The sequence below is a fragment of the Psammomys obesus genome, unplaced genomic scaffold (genome assembly GCF_907164565.1).
Source record: "Psammomys obesus unplaced genomic scaffold, mPsaObe1.curated_primary_1811, whole genome shotgun sequence".
Classification (NCBI taxonomy): Eukaryota; Metazoa; Chordata; class Mammalia; order Rodentia; family Muridae; genus Psammomys; species Psammomys obesus.
In genome coordinates, this window is record NW_026585504.1 from 15,880,797 (window position 1) to 15,900,470 (window position 19,674).

The 19,674-nt window shown below is 40.8% G+C and overlaps 1 protein-coding gene and 1 pseudogene across 7 annotated transcripts in view; one reads left to right on the forward strand and one right to left on the reverse strand.

Moving 5' to 3' along the window:
- Mga (MAX dimerization protein MGA) overlaps window positions 1-19,674 on the reverse strand; it is a 92,621-nt gene that overhangs the window by 58,297 nt on the left and 14,650 nt on the right. For 5 of the 7 annotated variants that reach the window (XM_055593250.1, XM_055593063.1, XM_055593293.1 and 2 more), the window contains exons 1-2: window positions 9,452-9,513; window positions 2,636-3,766 (exon numbers count right to left, since the gene is read on the reverse strand). In XM_055593250.1, the coding sequence (XP_055449225.1) occupies window positions 2,636-3,699 (1,064 nt within the window). In that variant the 5' untranslated portion in view covers window positions 3,700-3,766; window positions 9,452-9,513. Of the gene's footprint in view, window positions 1-2,635; window positions 3,767-9,451; window positions 9,514-19,674 lie in introns of those variants that run through there. The other 2 variants (XM_055593182.1, XM_055593117.1) reach the window with 2 other exon arrangements.
- On the forward strand, window positions 14,119-15,042 carry LOC129682294 (60S ribosomal protein L22-like; annotated as a pseudogene).

Below are 19,674 nucleotides of genomic sequence, written 5' to 3' on the forward strand. Positions count from 1 at the left end.
CAATAACCAAGAAAGTTCTCACAAGTCATCAGAAAAATAAAAACTGAAATCACAATGCTCCTATCTTTAACAGTTCTACAAAATACAACAAGGGAAGTTCCAGCTAGAGCAAACAGCCAAGGAAAGGCAGAGCTTAAAACAATTTTCTTAAAGACAAGGTCTCATTTCTTTCAGGCTGACCTCAAATTTGATATATAGATGAAAATTACCTTGAATTTCCGATCTTTTTTTCTTTCCTTCCCTTCCCAAGTGCTAGGATTACAAACATGTGCCACAGTGAGCAGTTTTTATATGGTGCTGGAAATAAAAATCTATGGCATGGCCTATGACAGGCAGGTATTCTTATAAAGAGGTACACCTAAAGCCCTAACACACAGTTAAATTATCCACAAAAAAATACAATCCTTATTTGTTCTTTCCATACACAGGTAATAAAGATAAATTTCAATTCATAAATTAGGCATGATAAAAGATTAAAAACAAATTATGCAATAGAATAATAGTAGTAATATACTATAATAAAGGTAAATGAGGTCTCCCATTCTCTAAAAGTATTTTATTACACTGAGCTCAACTTTCTTGTGGTGAAGTAACAACAAAATGCCTATGTGATGAGACACATAGGTGAATAACATAGGCACTGTGCTAGTAGCAAATAAACCAAACGCAACAACTACAATACTTCCACAATTCCCTCTTCCAGAGGTCTACTAAGTGACTAATGGACAGCTATCATATACAACATGGATGGATATCCTGGACATGGGCATCCAATCCCATGTAGGAAAAAGCAGGACAACACAGTTTTCATCACGCTACTCCAAGCGTACATCCTAAAATTTTACATAACTTTTCGAAAAGAAAAGCTATTACTCAGAATTTTAAACACGCTAAGTAGGCATTCTACCACTGAACTACATCCTTGACCAGAGAATATTTCTAATAAATTCTTAAAGCCTTTTTTTTTTCTTCAATGCTTAAATAAAGGGATGGTAAGAAACAAATGTGTTTTTAAAAAACCAATCTGGGCAGTGGTGCTGCACACCCTTAATCCCAGCACTAGGGAGGCAGAGGCAGACAGATCTGTGAGTTTGATCTCTCAGCCTGATCAATGGAGTAAATTCAAGGAGAGCCAGGGCTACATAGAGAAAAAAAAAATGAAGAAGAATCTGGGTGGCTGGAGAGAACCCACATCATTTAGCTTAAAAATACCTGTAACTCCAGCTCACTGGACCGACCCTCTCTCCTGACCTCCACAGGTATCCACACACATGTATAGCATAATACACATACATATTAAAAAATAAAAATCTTTTAGTCAGGCTCAGTGGTGCACATCTTCAATAATCACACTCTAGAAGTAGAGGCAGTCAGTCCTGGTGACTCACACCTGTAATCACAGCACTCAAGGAGGCAGAGGCAGGTGGATCTCTGGATTTGAGGACAGCCTGGTCTACAAAGCGAGTCTAGGACAGCCAAGGCTACACAGAGAACCCAGTCTGGAAAAACAAAAGAAAAAGGAGTAGAGGCAGGCAGATCTCTGTCAGTTCAAAGCCGGCCTTGTCTACATAGCAAGTTCCAGGGCTACATAGTAAGTTCTTCTCCCTCAAAAAAATAAGTAATTTTTCCCAGAATAAAAAGAAGCAAAAAAATTAAAAAATAAGAGCCAACCATAGATGCACATCTGTAATCCCAGTAGCTTGGAGGAGGAAACAGAAGGACTCTGAGTTTGGGGTCAAGCTGGGCTAAATATGGCAAGCTCTAAGCAGGCTACACTATACACTGAAACCTTGACTAAAAAAATAAACAAATGTAAAATATGGAAGTATATGTATGTATGCACACACACATATTTATAGTGGATATTACTCAGCAGCACATATCTGTACATACAGAGTACTGAAATGAAGTACCAACATATAATATAAAACACACAGAAGTTGAGTACCTCTTACCTGAATTGTTTGGTATTAGAATTATTCCAGATTTTGGAGTTGTATGTTTTTCTACACAGAGGTTCAATTATATAAAATGAATTTATTTTTAGAAAATACATTAGGATATTTTCATAGGTAATAATTTTCAAATTCTATTTTATTTGGGCAACTTATGGGTTAGGATGATCTTACAGCAGTAAATTCAGCTTTTAATGAGTACATCTTATGCCTTAATTGGATAAACTGTTTCAGTTATAATTAAGTTTTTCCCTCTTTTCCACAATTAATCATGGATGGTCTACATGTGTAAACAAGGAACAAGCCACAAATAAAAGCGTTCTATTTTGATAAATTATCCAATCTGCCTGTAATTCTAGATCCTGAACCCAGTGTATATTCATCACAGAAAAGTAAGCTCTCATATCAAAAAATTAAAAGCAGGTGTGGCTTTACTTTATAGCAACTGATACTGTCAACATCTCCAGTGTCCCACAGAACCAATGAATTAACTCCGAAATCTGACCCATCTCCATCTTTTTATTTTTAAGCACAGAAACAGCAACCAGAGGTATGATCAGTGGGTAAAGGTACCGCACTGGATGTCCCAGACCCACATGGACAGCAATTCAATAAAGTTGTCCTTTGACCCACACACATGCACTACATGTAAGTTTTTAAGAAGAAAAATTATTACTTACTTTTCAGAAATCTCATGTTTCAACTGAGGAACTTCAAGTGCTGAATCAGTACTCATAAATCCAAGAAGGTCTTGTTTTACATTATGAGGAGGCTTCTCCAAACCTAGGTTTGATGTTTCATGACCCCTTACCACAGGATCAAAATCACATGAATGTATCTCCGATCCCTCGCCTTCTGTAAGGCGAACACGGTGACCAGGAGAACTAGAAACACTATTATTGCCTTCTTGATCAGAGCTATTCTTTTGTTTTCCATCTCTCTGGGGCTTACTGCTCAACCCATCATCCCGAAAGCCTTTGGCAAATGGATTGTAATCTATTTTCAACTGGGTAATCTGAATGTTCTGATAAGCTGTTACTGCAAAGAATTCAGTCTGGGGGAAAGTAAAAGTATGAACACCAGGGGCATTTAATTGTATCACTTCTGTAGCCTTTTCTGCAGGCACCAAATGAAGCCTTGGCAGGTAACGATGCATAGAGTGCAAAATAATATGCCCTTCCTGGTCCAGTGTATTGTTGGTAAGTTTGAGTTTATAGAAAGATACTGGTTGATGCATCCAATAATGACCTGTGGAAGGAGATTCTGGATGAATGAAAACTCTCCCCAAAATATGGGGTTCAGCCTTCCCACTGGGTTCCCACCAACGGCCATTCCACTTATAACGATGATTATCCACAGGAGATATGTCCATTACAAGGATATACTTTAAATTTGAATCTAAGCCTGTTATCCAATAGCGACAATAAGGAAACATCCGTCTTCCCTGCTTGGTCAGAATCATCTCTGTGCTTCTGTGATGAAACTCATTCCACATGCTGTTGTTATCCAAGGTGACGGTGATTCTTCCCACAGTACAGTTAGCTGGAAGGCAAATCTTGCCTTTAGATTTTTCTGGTGATGACACCCTACTTGACAAAGCACAGGCATCTCGATTAGCAACCAAAATTCCTTGATCTGTTTTGCCATTTCCTGGCTGTTTTAGGATGACAAAGAAGGTAGGTGCTGCTCCTGTCACTTTCCCACCATCTTGATTGGCCAATATAATTTGCTGTTTCTCTTCCATGATTCCAGTAAGAAATTCAGTAGTAAGAAAATTGAAGTCAATACATAGTCACAAATGCCTTCTCATCCTAAAACGAAAAACAGAACAAAAACCTTTATAAACAACTCAGAATTTTGCAAACAAATCTACAAAAGTTAGGGCTGGAATAGCAGCTCATTTGGTAGAGATATGCCTAGCACACCTGAAGCCCTGGGTTCAATTTCTAGCCCTGCAGAAACCAGGAGTAGTGGAGTAGGCCTGTACTCTCAGCAGCTGGGTGATAAGAGTTCAAAGTCATCAGTGGTATAGCCACAAATAAACTTAACCATGGTCCAGTAAATTGTCACAAGTAAACTTAACCATGCTCATGCAAGCAACCTTCCTTAAACCCTGTGGAGGCCAAGGAGATGGCTCAGCAGTAAAAGGCACTAGCCAGGCAAGCCTGTTGATCAGAGTTCAGTTCCTGAACCTTACAAAAAAGTGAATAAAAAGAACTGATTCCAAAAACTTTTCTTTTGACGTCCATACTCATCATGTGGCACACAAGCACACAATAATAATGTTTTTAAAAACTTTATAAACTCACTGAGACACACACACAAAACATCAATGCAAGAGGATGACTTGAGATAACAGGTTTCAACTGGAGAGGGAGAGAGGAAAAAGGGTAATGAGGGAGGAAATGACTAATTGATTCTATACAAGCATGAAATTGCCAAAAAATAATTAAAAAGAATTTCAAGGAATTCAAGATCACCCTGGGATACATAAGATTCTATCTTAAAAAAAGAAAAATACAACTGATCATATTATTTTAAAAATATTCCTAATTCTTTTAAGACACAGCTTACAGTCTTTTTCAAGCATCGTAAAGGTATTTGTTCTGGAATGCTAATCATTCTCTAAATAATAATAATAATTCAGGGTAGGGGTGAGGAAAGGGTTTCTTAAGACAGAGTCAGAGTCTCAATATGTAGACCAACCTAGCCTCAAACTTAAAGCAATCCTCCTATGTCTGCCTCTCAAGTACTGGGATTATAGTCATGGCCCACTATTCCCAATTACCCTACTCATTTCCATCACCTTTTAACTAATTTTAATCTACTGTAACTAGTTAAAAATTACTCATATCCTACCTCTCAAAAAAAATAATAATAACAAAAATCCTCTAATGTTACACAAACTAAAATTTTGTATTTCATTTAAGAAAAACTATATAAACTGGGTGTGGGTCTCATGACATAACCCTAGTGATTAGAAGGCTAAAGCAGGAAGATTACTTAAAGCTCAAAGGGCAGTTTAGGCTACAGTCAGGGAGGCTCTTGGGTACTGGAGACAAGAACTCCCTCCAGTCCTAACATTTAAGTGCTCTATCCGCAGAATCATCTCTCCAAGCCCTGGTGCACTTAAAACTACACATTTTGTGTTAGGTGAAGTAGAGCTCAAAAATTATAAATAGCAAAGTATGGTAGCATACTCCTTTAATCTCAGAACTTGGGAGGCAGAGGCAGGAGGATCTCTGTGAGTTCAAGGCCATCCTGATCTACACAGCGAGTTCCAAATCACCCAAGACTAAATAGAACACCTGGTGAGGCCTGACTGGTCACACCCATTAAGCCATCGGAAGGGCTGGTAAGACAAGAGGATTGCCAAGAGTTGAGGCTGAGATTAAAGGGGTGGTGGTGGGGTGGTACAAATGTTACAGCTCTGAAGGGAAAGGTTTCCTGGCAGTAGAAAGCCAAGGAAACCCACAAAGTCACACCACACACGAACCTCACATAAGAGATTGGGAAAAACAGAAAGGTAGCTATGCCAGGTTGAGTGAGAACAGCTAAACACTTCGAGGTGACTTTATAAAGGGTTTCTTGGGGGGAGAGCTTTCCAGAGTGCCCTCATCTTGTGAAGTTTTACTCTGCAGAGTAGAGCTTGGCCGCCCACACCTTGAGGGGCTGGGTCCAGTGTGGGCAGAGCCTGGCGGTTGGAGGTCCTCAGGTCTGGTCTAGCCACTCTTGCCTTGAGGGGCTTACAGGGAGAGAATCTAGTACTTAATGCTAAAGCACTGACATCCATGAGCAGAGAAAAGTTCTTCTGGGTTACAGTAGTTTTTGTTTAATCTTGGTGTTTGTTTGTTTGTTTGTTTGTTTGTTTTGAGACAATGTTTCACTATTAGCTAGGCTGACCTTGGATGCATTCTTCAGAAATATACTGGGCTCTGGATTCCTGGGATTCAAATTACTAAAGTATGTGGATGTGTGTTTTGCAGTGCTGGGAATTAAAGGAGGGACTAAGGTAGGTAAGATTTAAAGTAATTATCTTCTAATGCTGCCTTAGGATTTTATCCATAAAAAAAACTACTTTTCTAAAACTCATGTTTAGTTAGTTTTGTCATCACACACTGAGAAAACAAAAAGTTTGACAAGTTACCTGTTAAGTCTGTAATATGCTCAAACTTAGAGAACTCACAAAAAGTTACACACCATAGTAGAGGTATACAAAATCTAGTTTTCCCTTTGCCTGAACAAAATTAAGAGCTGAAAACTCACATTGGGGATGAGATATACTCAGGTCACCAGACTGCTTGTCTACACAAAGCACTACATTTAAGGAAAAAAAAAAAATTTTTTTTAGACAAGGTGGTGCATGCCTATAAACCCCCAAGCACTGAGGCATAAAATCAAGTTCAAGGTCAGCTTGGGCTACATGAGACCCTGCCTGGCCCATCACTTCCACCAAGGGGGTTGGGGGAAATGCTTTATTTCAACTTTGTACACTGGCAACTAATAAAAATGTGAAAATATGCATGAAAAACAGGAAAAGTCAGAACTTGCAGTATTTTTAAAAAAACTAAACCGATCAGTATTCCACCAGTTAACCAAAATGCATAAAATCAAAGAGCCAACTTATGACCCCAAACTATCATGATACAACTAAAAACAATAATAACAGCCCCATACCCAGTAGTACTGATAACTGAACCAGTCAGGGACCCTCACAAGAATTCAAGTGGGTTACCACTAAACCATATCCCCAGCCCTATGTTTATTTTTCTCGTCTACCCCTTGTCAATTGGCGAACACAGTTTCACACATACAAAGACCACTCTGAAGTCTAAGATAACCAAAATGTCTACTGCAAAAGTCAAATGTACTTTAGAAGTGCTGGGTTACTCCAGGAAAGAAAAAAAGTCTTTTCCAGCAATATTCTAAAGTACTCTGTATTTTGCTCTCTTAAAGTTTTAACACAGGCCAGTGGTGCAAACCTTTAATCCCAGCACTAGGCCGGCTAACACAGGAGGATCTCTGTGAGTTCCAGGCCAGCCTGATCTACTTACATTTTAAAATTCAAAAGGTTTTGGTTCAGCCTTTCTTCATCAAGCATTTGCCTAGATTAAGAGTAGGAAAGGGCCTTCCTACAGAGATAGGAAGAGGGAGGCAGAGTTTCATGAACAACCAAGGCTACACTGAGAAACTGTCTTAAAAAAAAAAAAAAGGAAAAGAGAGGAGGGTGAAGGGAGCAGAGCAGGACGGAGGGAGAAGGGGGGGGAGAGAGTGAGCTCATTGGTTAAGAGCACTCGCTGCTCTTCTAAAGGTCCTGAGTTCAATTTCTGCAACCACCTGGTGGCTCACAACCATCTATAATGAGAACTGGTGCCCTCTTCTGGCATTCAGGTGTACATACAGGCAGAACACTGTATACATAAATCTTTTAAAAAGGTTTAGTTGTAAAGAGAAAAATTCTCCAAGTCCCCTCACTACACATACAATCGCTAATGGATATAGTTTAAAACAGTGTAGCAAGTTGCATGAACTGTAACAAATTTTTTTTCACCAAGGGTCTTTGGGAAATTTTTACTGTAATGGTGACCCTAATACAACCCACAAATCATACTAGGTAGCAACCCAGTTTAATGATTTACATACTGTGCCAAAAAAAAAAAAAAATTAACTACACCAAGTAAAAATTCCAAGTAAATACATTACTTTTAAAACACAACTTTACAAAGATGGTCAACACATTCTGAATATCATGAATATCCATGCTAACCATACCCTTTCAAACAATAAATAAATTATTGTATAGCAGGCTCATTACGATGCTTGTCCCTCGGTTAAATTAAACAGTATTTTAAAAATCAAACTTTATTAAGTATTTCCATTCCTAGCTAAGAATCTGAAACTATTCAAGCTAACACGCTTTCAGGTGCCTACGAGTTACTAGGTAGAATTTGAAAAACTAACCTTTACACCAGAAATGAACAGCAATTTTGAAATAAATATGCCAAAGCACCCAGGGAACTAAATTTTGTCAAGTCTTCCAGTTGTATAGCAGTTAAGTGGACCAAACTCACTACCTATGTATCTTAAAAAAAAAAAAAAAAAAAAAAAGCCTCCAGTTAGTCGGCTTTTCAACTACAGAAGACAGCTAGCCAGAAACAACGTGGAAAAAATGTCTCTAAGAAAACTTCCAGGGTAGAGTCCTAAGGATCACGTGCAGCCAGGCGGAACCCTGCGATCCTGGGGCTGTTCAGCCGCTTTCGGTTACCTAGGAGACTACCAAAGGCGCCTCCCCGCCAGCCCATTTCCCAGCAGCCGTCAGGACACTGGCCTGCATCTTAACTGCAGCAGCGTCGTGCCCAAAAAGCAAGCAGGCCAAGCAGGGTTTTCTAGGCACTTGGCCACTCAAGGTTGGCAAGCTCAACAACACGCACAGGCTGAACAGAAGTGGGCCCTAACTTCTCAAGATCCTCGTGTCTGCTCCGCCAACGAGAACAACGTGGGTCTCCCTCAGACGGGGATTTTTCCTGTTCTGTCAATCAAGGCACTCTTCTTTTCAGACACTCTCCACTCATCCCTGCTTCCATCCTTTTGCCAGAGGAAAAAAAAAGACATTCCCGGGGAAGGAAAGTGAGGGCAAAAACTTGACAGCAATATACTCGGCCACCAATTTCACCAGTTTGAAAGACTCCCAACTTCTCTATAATCTTCGATCAGATTCTTAGTGGTAGTAAGCTTACCAATGGCCCTGCGCACCTTACACTCAAGCCAAAAGCCTACTCAAAAATTCAAGAGAAAGGGGAAGTCCTATGAACAGAAAACCAGTCATGGCTAACCCACAAAGAGAAACGGAAAACACCACCTGTTCCCCACCTGTTTACTCCGCCTTCGATTTTGCACTTACACCTCACATCTCCTTTGTTTACTAAGTTCCCATTCCCATTCAGCTCACTAATCGACCCCTCTATTTATTAAATTCGAGACCTTGCCTACATTTGGACCAGTTTAGTCTAGGTGTCAAACCACTGCACCCCTGCTCCTTGGAGAAATAGACGCTGGCTGTTTCCCTCGGGGAGTTGAAACACCGAGAGCCGAACTAAAACCTGCGCTGTCAGCGCAGGTTTCGACCTACAGCCAGGCTAGAAATCGTCACGCGGAAGGTGCCATGCTGTTCAACACCCCACGCACGCGAGGGCAGAGGCGTGCCATGGGCACTTCTCACCCCGCCCGCCTCGTGGTCACGGTCTCCGGCGTCGATGTTCCTAGCTAGTTCGCGGAGCGACACGGAAGTGAGGTCGGGAAGACACGCGAGAAGACATGCGCAACTCGCTCAAGGGACCGAAGGCTGCACTGCGCAAGGCCCAGCCAGGCCCAGGCGTGCGAAGCTCTCTGTGGAACGCTAGTCAAGCCGTTCAAGTACACAAGTGGTTTAAACTCTCAAAAAAACTCCAGCCGGGCCACTACTGAAGCGACGCCCTCCACCCAGGCCCGAGAGTTACCGTGCGGGGCGTGGTCGGCCTTACCCCGAGTCCTTCATATCCCTCTAGGGGCGGGTTATTCTGATGGGTTCGCACACCGTGTGTCCGCTTCAGCTGAAGAGCCTGCGCACGCACCGGACGTCCACGTCACCGCGCACGCGCTGCTAGCCGCCTGGAGCCCGCCGCGCAGGCGCAAAGGGAGGCGCGAGCAGCACCTCTTTGCCCCTCCCCCAACACCCGGAGGCCAAACGGCCCCGAGCAGCGTCAAGACCCTTGGGATCCGCCCCCGGAGCCGAAGCCACAGCCTTTTCGCGTCTTAGCAACCCAGAAAGAACTACTGAAGCTTCCAGAATCAAGAAAGGCGAGGCAGGAGAGAGGTACCCAATTCCTTCAACCTTGTACTCGAAGCCTTCGTGAAAATTCTGATAACTACTGCCCAAAGGGCCTTTCTCAACGAGACTTGTCAGCCCTTCCCAGGGACTCCTCACCGGCCCCGCCCCTGCGGTACCCAACCCCACCCACACGAAGCCCCGTAGACACCCCCTGGCTTCACAGGTCCATCAAGAGAATCTGAGGATCTCCTGTACAAAATGCTGTGGGGTTGGAAAGCTCCAGAGCATTCAAGGAAAACCTTGAAGCAAACACCATGAAAGAAGAATATGCAGTTTTCTAATATTCACCAACAAGAACACTAGGAAATGGGAGAAAGCCTTGCTGAGAGCAGAGAATGGAAATATATGCCTGTATTCCCAACACTGAGGCTGAAGAAATGCTGCAAGTTCAAGGCTAATCTGAATTCCATCAGGGCAGCCTAGGCTACCTAGACACTGAAAGCAAAGGCTCGCTGAAGTTAGAAGAGCTGCCACTAAACTGCCTGATAACAACATGAAAAGATGTCCTAAATACATGTGGCTAAGAAATTTGCCTGAGAGTTTTATCTGAAATTTAGTGCCTTGATCCTGTTTATTTTCTGTTGTTGTTTCTTCAAAAAACTGAAGTTTTAAGATGTAAAGAAAACATTAACCAACAAGTATGTCAAGCAGTTACCAAACGACATCAAAGATTTTAGTTTTCTTTCTCTACCACTTACTACTTTAATGCTGCTAATCCAGGAGTAAGTAGTGTTTAAAGTGAAAAGGGGTACAAAGAAATAATTGAGTAGAAAAACTGCAGTCCGTATTCCTAAACTTTTCACTCTTCAGAAGAACTGGGAGATAATAGGAAAACTTATTCTGTTCTAGGTGATAATACAAACACTTTGAAGGAAAACAGATTGTAAGGTTGGAGCCAAGAGGAAAGGCAGTGATAACTATCAAGATTGATCTGACTTGCTTCTTTTTACTTAGCTCTTTCTGAAGAGATATGCAACACAGAGGCAGTAAATGCCTATTCTAATCAAACCCAGAACTAAAGCTTAGACTTCTGAAATCATTCTGAAACCCATGATTTGAGGATAGCATTGAAGATCTTAGGCAAAACTAAAAACAACAGTTTCTTTAACATGTACCTCTTCTCAGACTACAGAAACCTTTCCTACTAAACCAAGTTGCCTTCTCAAGGGTTGTAATGCTTTCTCAAAAATCCTATTTTCTGAGACTAAACTTTGAGTTTATTTAGTATTAAAATGTCTGCTCCTAAGGGACTGGAGAGATGGTTTAGTGGTTAAGTGCACTGAAAGCTCTTCCTAGAGGACCTAGGTTCAATTCCCAGCACCCACACAGTAGCTCACAACTGTAACTCCAAGATCTGACCATACATGCAGGCAAAACACCAATACACATAAAAAAGAACAAGTTAAAAATTTATTTTTAAATGTCTGCCCCTAAAATATGAATGACTCAGTAGCACCTCAAAAAAGACAACCCAAATAGCATTTCTAATTGAAAAATCTGTGAGAAGAACTTGCATGGAAAAGAGCAATAGAAATGATCTTTGGTGCTCTTTCCCTATTCCAGGCAAACATACCAGAATTTAACAATTTTCACCAACTGTTTACTGAATTTTCAATGACAAGACTAGCTGGTTTTGTAAACAACTTCTCTCTTTGCTGAAATCCTAAGTTCGCTGCCCTGACATTCTGGGCTTCCTCATTGTTTTCTCTAAAGATGTCTCCCCACTCTTTCTAAAGCTTCTTGCAAGACCTCCAGTGCTGACACTGACTCAAAAGGCATGACTTTCTTACAACTCCAGCTCCTTCCAGCTGACAAGATGTACAGCTTACCCACTCTGCTGTTTTTCTCTCAACTTCTTTTGAAATGATCCTCCAGGTTAATTTTTTTTTAATTAAACAAATTTTCAAGATGCACCACTAGAACACCTAACAGGTACACTACCCACGTGTGTTCAGAGTGGAGTCTACTTAACATGTAAAAATGTTGGAAGTTAGAGTCTGAGTGTCCTTTGAGAATTTGTATTTTTATATGCTAATCTACAATTAATACAGCCATACCTATTTCAGTGATTTAGTTTGGGTTTACCAAGTAACCATTTTTGCTTAAAACAGGGTTTCATGTATCCCTTGCTGGCTTCAAACTTATATAACAAAGGGTGACTTTGAACTTCTGATCCTCCTGGCCCCACCTTCAAGTACAAATAGATGCTGTTGCTAAACTTGGTTTAGAGTGCATGCTAAGCAAGCACTCTACAAATTGTGCTACGTCCACAGGGACCAAGTGACTGGGTTTTTAATTGCTTTTTCAAGTAATTGAATAAATGGTTGCATTCTACTTTCAATGCAGTGTTCTTCAAATTGTACTTAGTTGTATTCTGTTTTCCTTTAAAGTTCATCCTTAGCTGGCTGTGATGGTACATACTTTAATCCTGCACTCAGAGGCAGAGGCAAGTGGATCTCCGTCAGTTTGAGGCCAGCCTGGTCTACATATTGACAGCCAGAACTAAATAGACCTTGTCTCAAAAAACCAAGGGGGAGGGGAGCGGAGCCATCCTTAGCCAGAAATGATGATAAATGCCTATAATCTAGCACTTAGGAAAATTGTAAGTTCCCAAACAAGACAAAGCTATTAAGTAAGTTCAAGGTGAGTGTAAAGTACCTATCTCCAGAAGAAAGAAAGGAGAAGAGATACAGACCAGAGGAGAGTACTTGCAAAAGTATATGCACAAGACCCTGGGTTCAACCTTCAACATTTAAAATCTAAAAACTAACCAGGTGTGATGACACAACCTTTAATCCCAGCACTCTAGAGGCAGAAGCAGGTGGATATCAGTGAAGTTAAGACCAGCCTGGTCTACAGAGTAGTTCACAGAAAAACCTGTCTTGGAAAAAAAATGAATCAATCCTTTCTACTGCCCCTATATTACACGCAAAGACCATGTTTCTCACATTTTACTCAAGCAGATCTTCCCTAATTGTTCATACTTAAAAGAAACTTGTTAAAGTTTGTTAAAGAAACTTCCTACTACCATAGAGAACTAGATGGAATAAAACAAGTATTCTGCATGGCTGGACTAAAGGAAAAACCCAAAACTTATGGCAGAAAAAAAAAACTGAAAAATTATGCGAATACATAGAAAAGGCCATGCTTATTTTACATGAAGAGCACTACTGTCTCCAAAAGAGAGATTATGGTAATCAACATAGTTTTTGCCATCAACCCTGATGACCTGAGTTCAATCCCTGAGAACCCACATAAAAAAATTACCTACCACAAGTTGCCTTCTCACCTCCACATGCACTGTGGCACATGGGCATGCACACAAACACACGCACCATCTATTAACATTTTAAAAGGGGCATTTTAAGATTAGATACTAAAGAGGACATGCCTTACAGTAAACAACCATTTTTATAAAGCTAACGTTTATTCAGATTTCCTTAGGTTATTCTTTTTACACTGTAAAAATTTACATCTGTTTCTTAATTGTGTGTATGTGTGTATGTGTGGGCACAGGTACTATGGAGAGTTTGCAGAACTCAGAAAAAAAATTGTGGGTGTCAATTCTCTACTATGTGGGTCCCAGGGGTTAAACTCAGATCTTAAAGCTTGGCATCAAGTGCCTTTCCCACATGTGCTTTTTCTGTGTAGACTTCAGCTGTCTATAGACCAGGCTGAACTTGAATTTACAGATATGCCTACCGAATGATGGGATTAAAGGCAGGCACAACCACCACCTGGCTGAATAATCTTTTAAATACATTTATATAAATGGAAAATTTATATACCACTAAAAATGTCTTTGCAGACAGTTATTCAGAAATTATGATCAGCCACAAAGCACGCTCCCCGAATGGCTACCATTTGGTCTTCTGAGAAAAAAATAGCACACATGGCTATTTTAATGGCAGTTCACAACTGCCTGTAACTTTAGTTCCAGGTGTTCCTGTTGGAGGTTGGTCTGATGCTAATTACTGGCCCTCTGTATAAACCTGCCTAAGTCATTATACCTGATTGGCTAATTAAACAGCCTATATCTGGGCAGGGCAGAATGGGACAGGCATGGCTGAAGTTCCCAGGCTTTGGGGAAGTTTCACTAGAGATCACAGGAGGAGACGGATGGGAAGAGAAAAGGAAGGAGGATGCCACCAATGGGATGGGTTAGCCTGGAGAAGAAACCATGTGGAGCTTAGAGAAAAGACCCCAATGATGGCATGAAAAGGCCCAGAATAAATAATGAAGAATAAAAGCAAGTATTTGTAAGATTATGGATGGAAGATAGAATGGCTACGAAGGATGGCATTGGAAATTGGCTGTGAGATGGATGGTGATGTTAGACAGCATAGGTAGGAATATCTGCCTGGCCCAAGGTAAATAAGGCAATTATAAAACTGAACAGGTGTCTGTGTCTTATTATTTGTGATAACAGGTTAGATAATACAGCTATGATAATCTTAGGGATAATGATAAACATTAGAAGGCCCAACACTCATTTTTATTTACTACAACATGAGCCATTGTCCCCTTCTGACCTTGAGGGTACCAGGTATACACATTTGTTATACATGTACTCAAGTGTGGACAAAGCATTCATACACAAAAAAAAAATAGCACAAATATACAAACAACAACAAAAAAAAAAGTGGGGGAGAGAAAAAAAATAGCAGCACATGCTGGATATACCTGTAATCCTAGCACTTGGGAGGCCAAGGCAAGACAAGCCACAAATTCAAGGTTATCTAGACTACAGAGCCAGCCTGGCCTACTGTTGAATAACAGTTTTCTCTGAGAATTGACACATTTCATCCTTCAAGAACCTTAAGCTCCCTTTCTGCCTCCTCTGCCGCCATTGTGCCTGTGAAAAAGCTTATGGCAAAGGGGGAGGGGGAAGAGGCAGGTTTTGAGGTCCACCCTTGACTGCACCCGTCCTGTAGAAGATGAAATCATGGATGCTGCCAACTTTGAGCAGTTCCTCCAGGAGAGAATCAAGGTGAATGGGAAAGCTGGGAATCTTGGTGGAAGGGTTGTGACCATCTAACGGAGCAAGAGCAAGATCACTGTCACCTCTGAGGTGTTTTTCTCTAACAGGTATTTGAAATATCTCATCAAAAAATACTTGAGGAACAATCTTCAAGACTGGTCGCATGTTACCAACAGCAAAGAGAGGTATGAACTGCATACTTCCAGATTAACCAGGAGGAGGAGGACAACGAGGATTAAGACACAAATAAAATTTAGGAGCAAACAAACAAAAAAAGAACCCCCTTAAGTAGAAAACTCACTGCAGCTTCAGGAAGTCCCTGAAACTGACCAGATTCACAAGGTACTGCCCTGCCAGTATAAGCAATAAAAGTGGAAGAGTCCAGCTGAGATGCAGGGTAGCTGAGCAGTAAATGAGACTCTAGGCCAGACCAGCTGCCTGGAAGAAGCAGAAACCAGATGAGCTGCCTGGAAGAGGTTTAGACCAACTGAGGCACTTGGAAAAGACACACTCTTTTACAGTGTGCTCCAGGTTCACAGCTCTGTGAGCCGTCATCCATTCTGCGGCAGGCTTTCGTAATGCAGATGTCTTTGAATCATTTCTGCTCCTGTAAGTAACCCCTCACCCATATTTCTATAAATAACCCCAATAAACGGCAGTGGTTCATCAAACTGAACTTTGGCGGTATCTGTACTTAGGTCTGTAGTGGGTTCCTGTCTAGGAGTAGACGTATGTATTGCATCCCCTCGAGAGAAATTTTGTCACACAACAGGATTCTTTTTCAACAACAAACCAATTAAAATTATATGATTATAGCTGCATTGTTACAAAAGTTATATATTAAAATATCTTCTTGCCTTTCCGGTGGTGACAACCTCCCTAGGAGAACATGCCTCTTACAAAGGATCTCCTTCATCCCTCTCCGAGAAGAGGAAACACAAGAAAAAGCACCTGGTGCAGAGCCCCAATTCCTACTTTATGGATGTGAAATGCCCAGGATGACATAAATCACCACAGTCTTTAGCCATGCACATTGTGTGTTGGCTGCTCCACTGTTCTCTGTCAGCCTACTGGCAGAAAAGCAAGGCTGACAGAAGGATGCTCTTTCAGGAGGAAGCAGCATTGAAGGCACCTGATTCAACATGAGTGGGAGCCATCCCAATAAAGACACTCTGAATATATTTAATTTTTTTTTTCTTTCAGCCAGGCGGTGGTAGCTCACACCTTTAATCCTAGCACTCAGGAGGCAGAGACAGGGGGATCTCTGTGAGTTTGAGGCTAGCCTGATCTACAGAGTTCCAGGATAGCTAGGATTATACAGTAAAACCTGTCTCGGGCATTTTTTTTTCACCCAAAATTTTAGGGAAATGTCTTTTTTTTTTTTTTTTCTACCTTTAAGAGAAACTAAATCAGTATCATAGGTCCTAAAACTATTATGGGCCTATAGAAAAAAAAAAAAACAAAACAACAACAACACTGTTTTCTAAGACTAACCTCACTTAACAATACTTGTTTTGTGATGTTTTATTTATGTTGTTTTTTTACACTGTAGCTGGCTGGAACTCATGGCAATCCTGCTCAGCCTCCAGATCCAGCATGGATCATAAGCATGAGCCATAATGCCCAAATTAACAGCACTTCAACAGTAACATTCATACATAAAGAAGGTAAAATTAAATTTTTCTGGTTATTTTTCTAGGTATGAGAATGAAAACAAAAAGCCAGCTTATCTTTTCTCAGCTTATTAGGCAAAACACCAGTAAGCTAAATAGCTGAAGTTTTGGGGCAAGATCTCCTGGGATCTTAAACTTTTGTTTTTGTTTTTAAAAAAGGGGCCTGCTATGTATGACAAAACTTTTTTTCATGGGGAGACACAACACACATCTACTCACCCTAGACAGAGAGCCCATGACAACTAAAGTACAGACACTACCAAAGTCCAATTTGTTGAACCAATGAGTTTTATTGGGGTTAGTTACAGGGATATGCAAGAGGGGTTACAGGAGCAGGTTCATCAGAAACAAAACCAGGGCTGAGGATGTAACCAGTTGGTAAGAATACGTGTCTAGCACACATGAAGCCCTGGATTCAATCTCAAGCACCACAAAATTCATTTGACAGACAGATTTAAACAAATGACATTTTTGTAATTATTCACAACTTCTTAAAGATGACAAGAAAGAAAAAAGAAAAAGCCAAGTGTAGTGACCCATACCTTTAATCTTGGGAGGCAGAGACAGGTGGATCTCTCAATTTGTGGTCAGCCTGGTCTACATAAAGAGTTGTAGGATAGCCAGGACCCTATCCTGAGGGGGAGTGGGGGGGAAGGCTGACAGGAAAGGTCTGTCTCTATCCAAATCTTCAGTATAAGCATTATACTCAGTAGAAGAAGAGGAGGAGGAATTATTATTAATAATGAGAACATGAGAAAATGTAATATGCTTCTACATAAATATAATCTGAAAAACTTTGCTCTTTTCAAATATATCTCAAACGGCACAAAAACCTAATTACCTTAAATTCTTAGCGGTAATACATATTGCTGGTTATAGGAATGCACTATTTAAAAAGACAGTTTAAAAGGAACTGAAAAAATAACTTGCAGTGTTGAAAAGCTTTTATTTTCAAAATAGAAATACAGTTAATAGCTTGGAAAAGCCTGACTGACAGATGCATACTCTTGATAAGGCCCAGCTGGGAGAAAGAAGGCACATCTGTCATCTAGCACTCCTTCCAAGCTCAGTAAATTGAACTGGGAACCAAATTCCTATGTTAATACAAACCTCCATTTTACAGTTACAAGGTCCCATTTCCACTCCTTAATCCTAAAGCCCTCTAGAACTGTCAGTGTTAAGGTGACACAACTCCATCCTGCCTCCTTTAGCACCCTGAGGAGTTTCCCTAGACTTTTTAAGGGCCGTGGCTCAGACTAAGCCAAATTATTCATGCCTTTGACACCTAAAGGGATTTACTTACTGCTTTACTTACTGCTTGAGCTTTAAAGACAGGGTTTCTCTGTGTAGCCCTGGCTGTCCTGAACTCACTTTGTAGACCAGGCTGGCCTCGAACTCACAGCAATCTCTGCCTCTGCCTCCCAGAGTGCTGGAATTAAAGGCATGTGCCACCAGTTTAAAAGAATTTCAAGACTAGCCAGTATAATAAAGCAGAGGTAGAGGTTTTTTTTTTTTTTTAAAGATATTTTAATGATGTTTTACTAATTCTTTCAAGAGTCTATATATTTTGATTATACTCATCTTCTCCCCCATTAAATATATTTTAATATCAATATTTTTATGGTATTAAATCCAATTCCAGGGACCCAGTGCCCTCCTCTGGCCTGTAACAACATGGTATACATAAACTCAGACATATTCAGACTCATCCAAGGAGTCACCAGTGTTACAATAGTCTAGAGCACCTCCTTTTGAGAGTCCTAGAAAACTACAGGTTTATGGCTGGGAATACAGCAGTTGTTATTTGTGCTGGAATTCTTGCTCTGCTGCTGGCAAAGGCTTCAACCAGATTCCAGGGAACGGGAACAGGATTTCTTCCCACTTCTCATGCCTCCAAGATTTCCCTTGCCTTTTTATCCTGACTCAGAATCACTTCAAACTCCTCAAATTTTTGTTTCTGAAATCAAGATTTCATACCATAAAATCCTATACTTCCAAGATATGGTCATGAGCTGTGAACTCTCATTAAAGGCATTTAAATAAGATGGGTCAAAAAAATGCAGATTTCTCTGCAGCTACTAGGGAGGGACAGCTACTTATTACCTACAATAGTAAAGCACTGCACTGTTCTTAGCCCGTCTTATGCTTTACCTCACTAATCCTTTTGTTTTGTTTTGAGATAGCATCTTGCTATGTAGCCCAAGCTCTGGCCTCAAGCTCACAACAACCATCTTGACTTGCCTCAGCCTCCAAGGAGCTAGAATGATAGTTGTGATCCAGCACACTCAGCTTGATGTTAAAAAGTGATGACAAGGAAGAAAGGAAGATAGGTAGGTTGGTTTAATACCAGCACTCAAGAGTGAGAGACAGGCAGGTCTCTGTGAGTTTGAGATGAAACAAGGCCACATATTAAGACATTGTCTCAAAAATAAATATAATCCAAGCTGGGCTGTAATTCCAGCACTGGGAAGGCTGAGGTAGGAGGCTTGCCATGCACATGCGCGCGCGCGCACACACACACACACACACACACACAATGTAAAAGAAAAATTAGTATTTTTAAATAGATAAATGCCTTTATCTATAACCAGTCTGTTATACTGACAAGTAAACATTTATTGGAGAATGGAAATTAGTGTAATGGGATAGCAAAACTGTGGGAGCTAGGAAAATGGCTCAGTAAAGTACTTGTCATGAGAACAGAAGGACCTGAATTTGATTCTTAGCATCCATTTAAAAAAAGCCAGGTAAGATGTTCAATGCCTGTAATCCCAGCACTGGGGAAGCAGAAATAGGAACATCCCTGAAGCTTGCAGGCTGAATCAGTGAGCTTCAGATTCAACCAGAGCAAAGTGCAATCATGAACAACTGAGTTTGAATCCCGTATCTGTAATCCTAGAGCAGGCAAGGCAAACATGGGTGGGTCCCTAGAGCTCATAGCCAGCAAGCCTACCCTAATCTGTGAGCTTCTAGGTTGAGAGACACCCTTTCTCAAAAATAATAAGGAGAGTAACCCAGGAAGAAGCTTAACATTAACACCTGGCTTCCAAATGCACAAGCACACACCTATACAAACACATATCTTACACAGATACACACACACATACAGAGATTGACAAACACTGCCGGAGGCTATTGTCTGAACAAAGTATCCCATCATTTGAAAAGCTATGAAACAAACTGCCTTCCATGAATGCC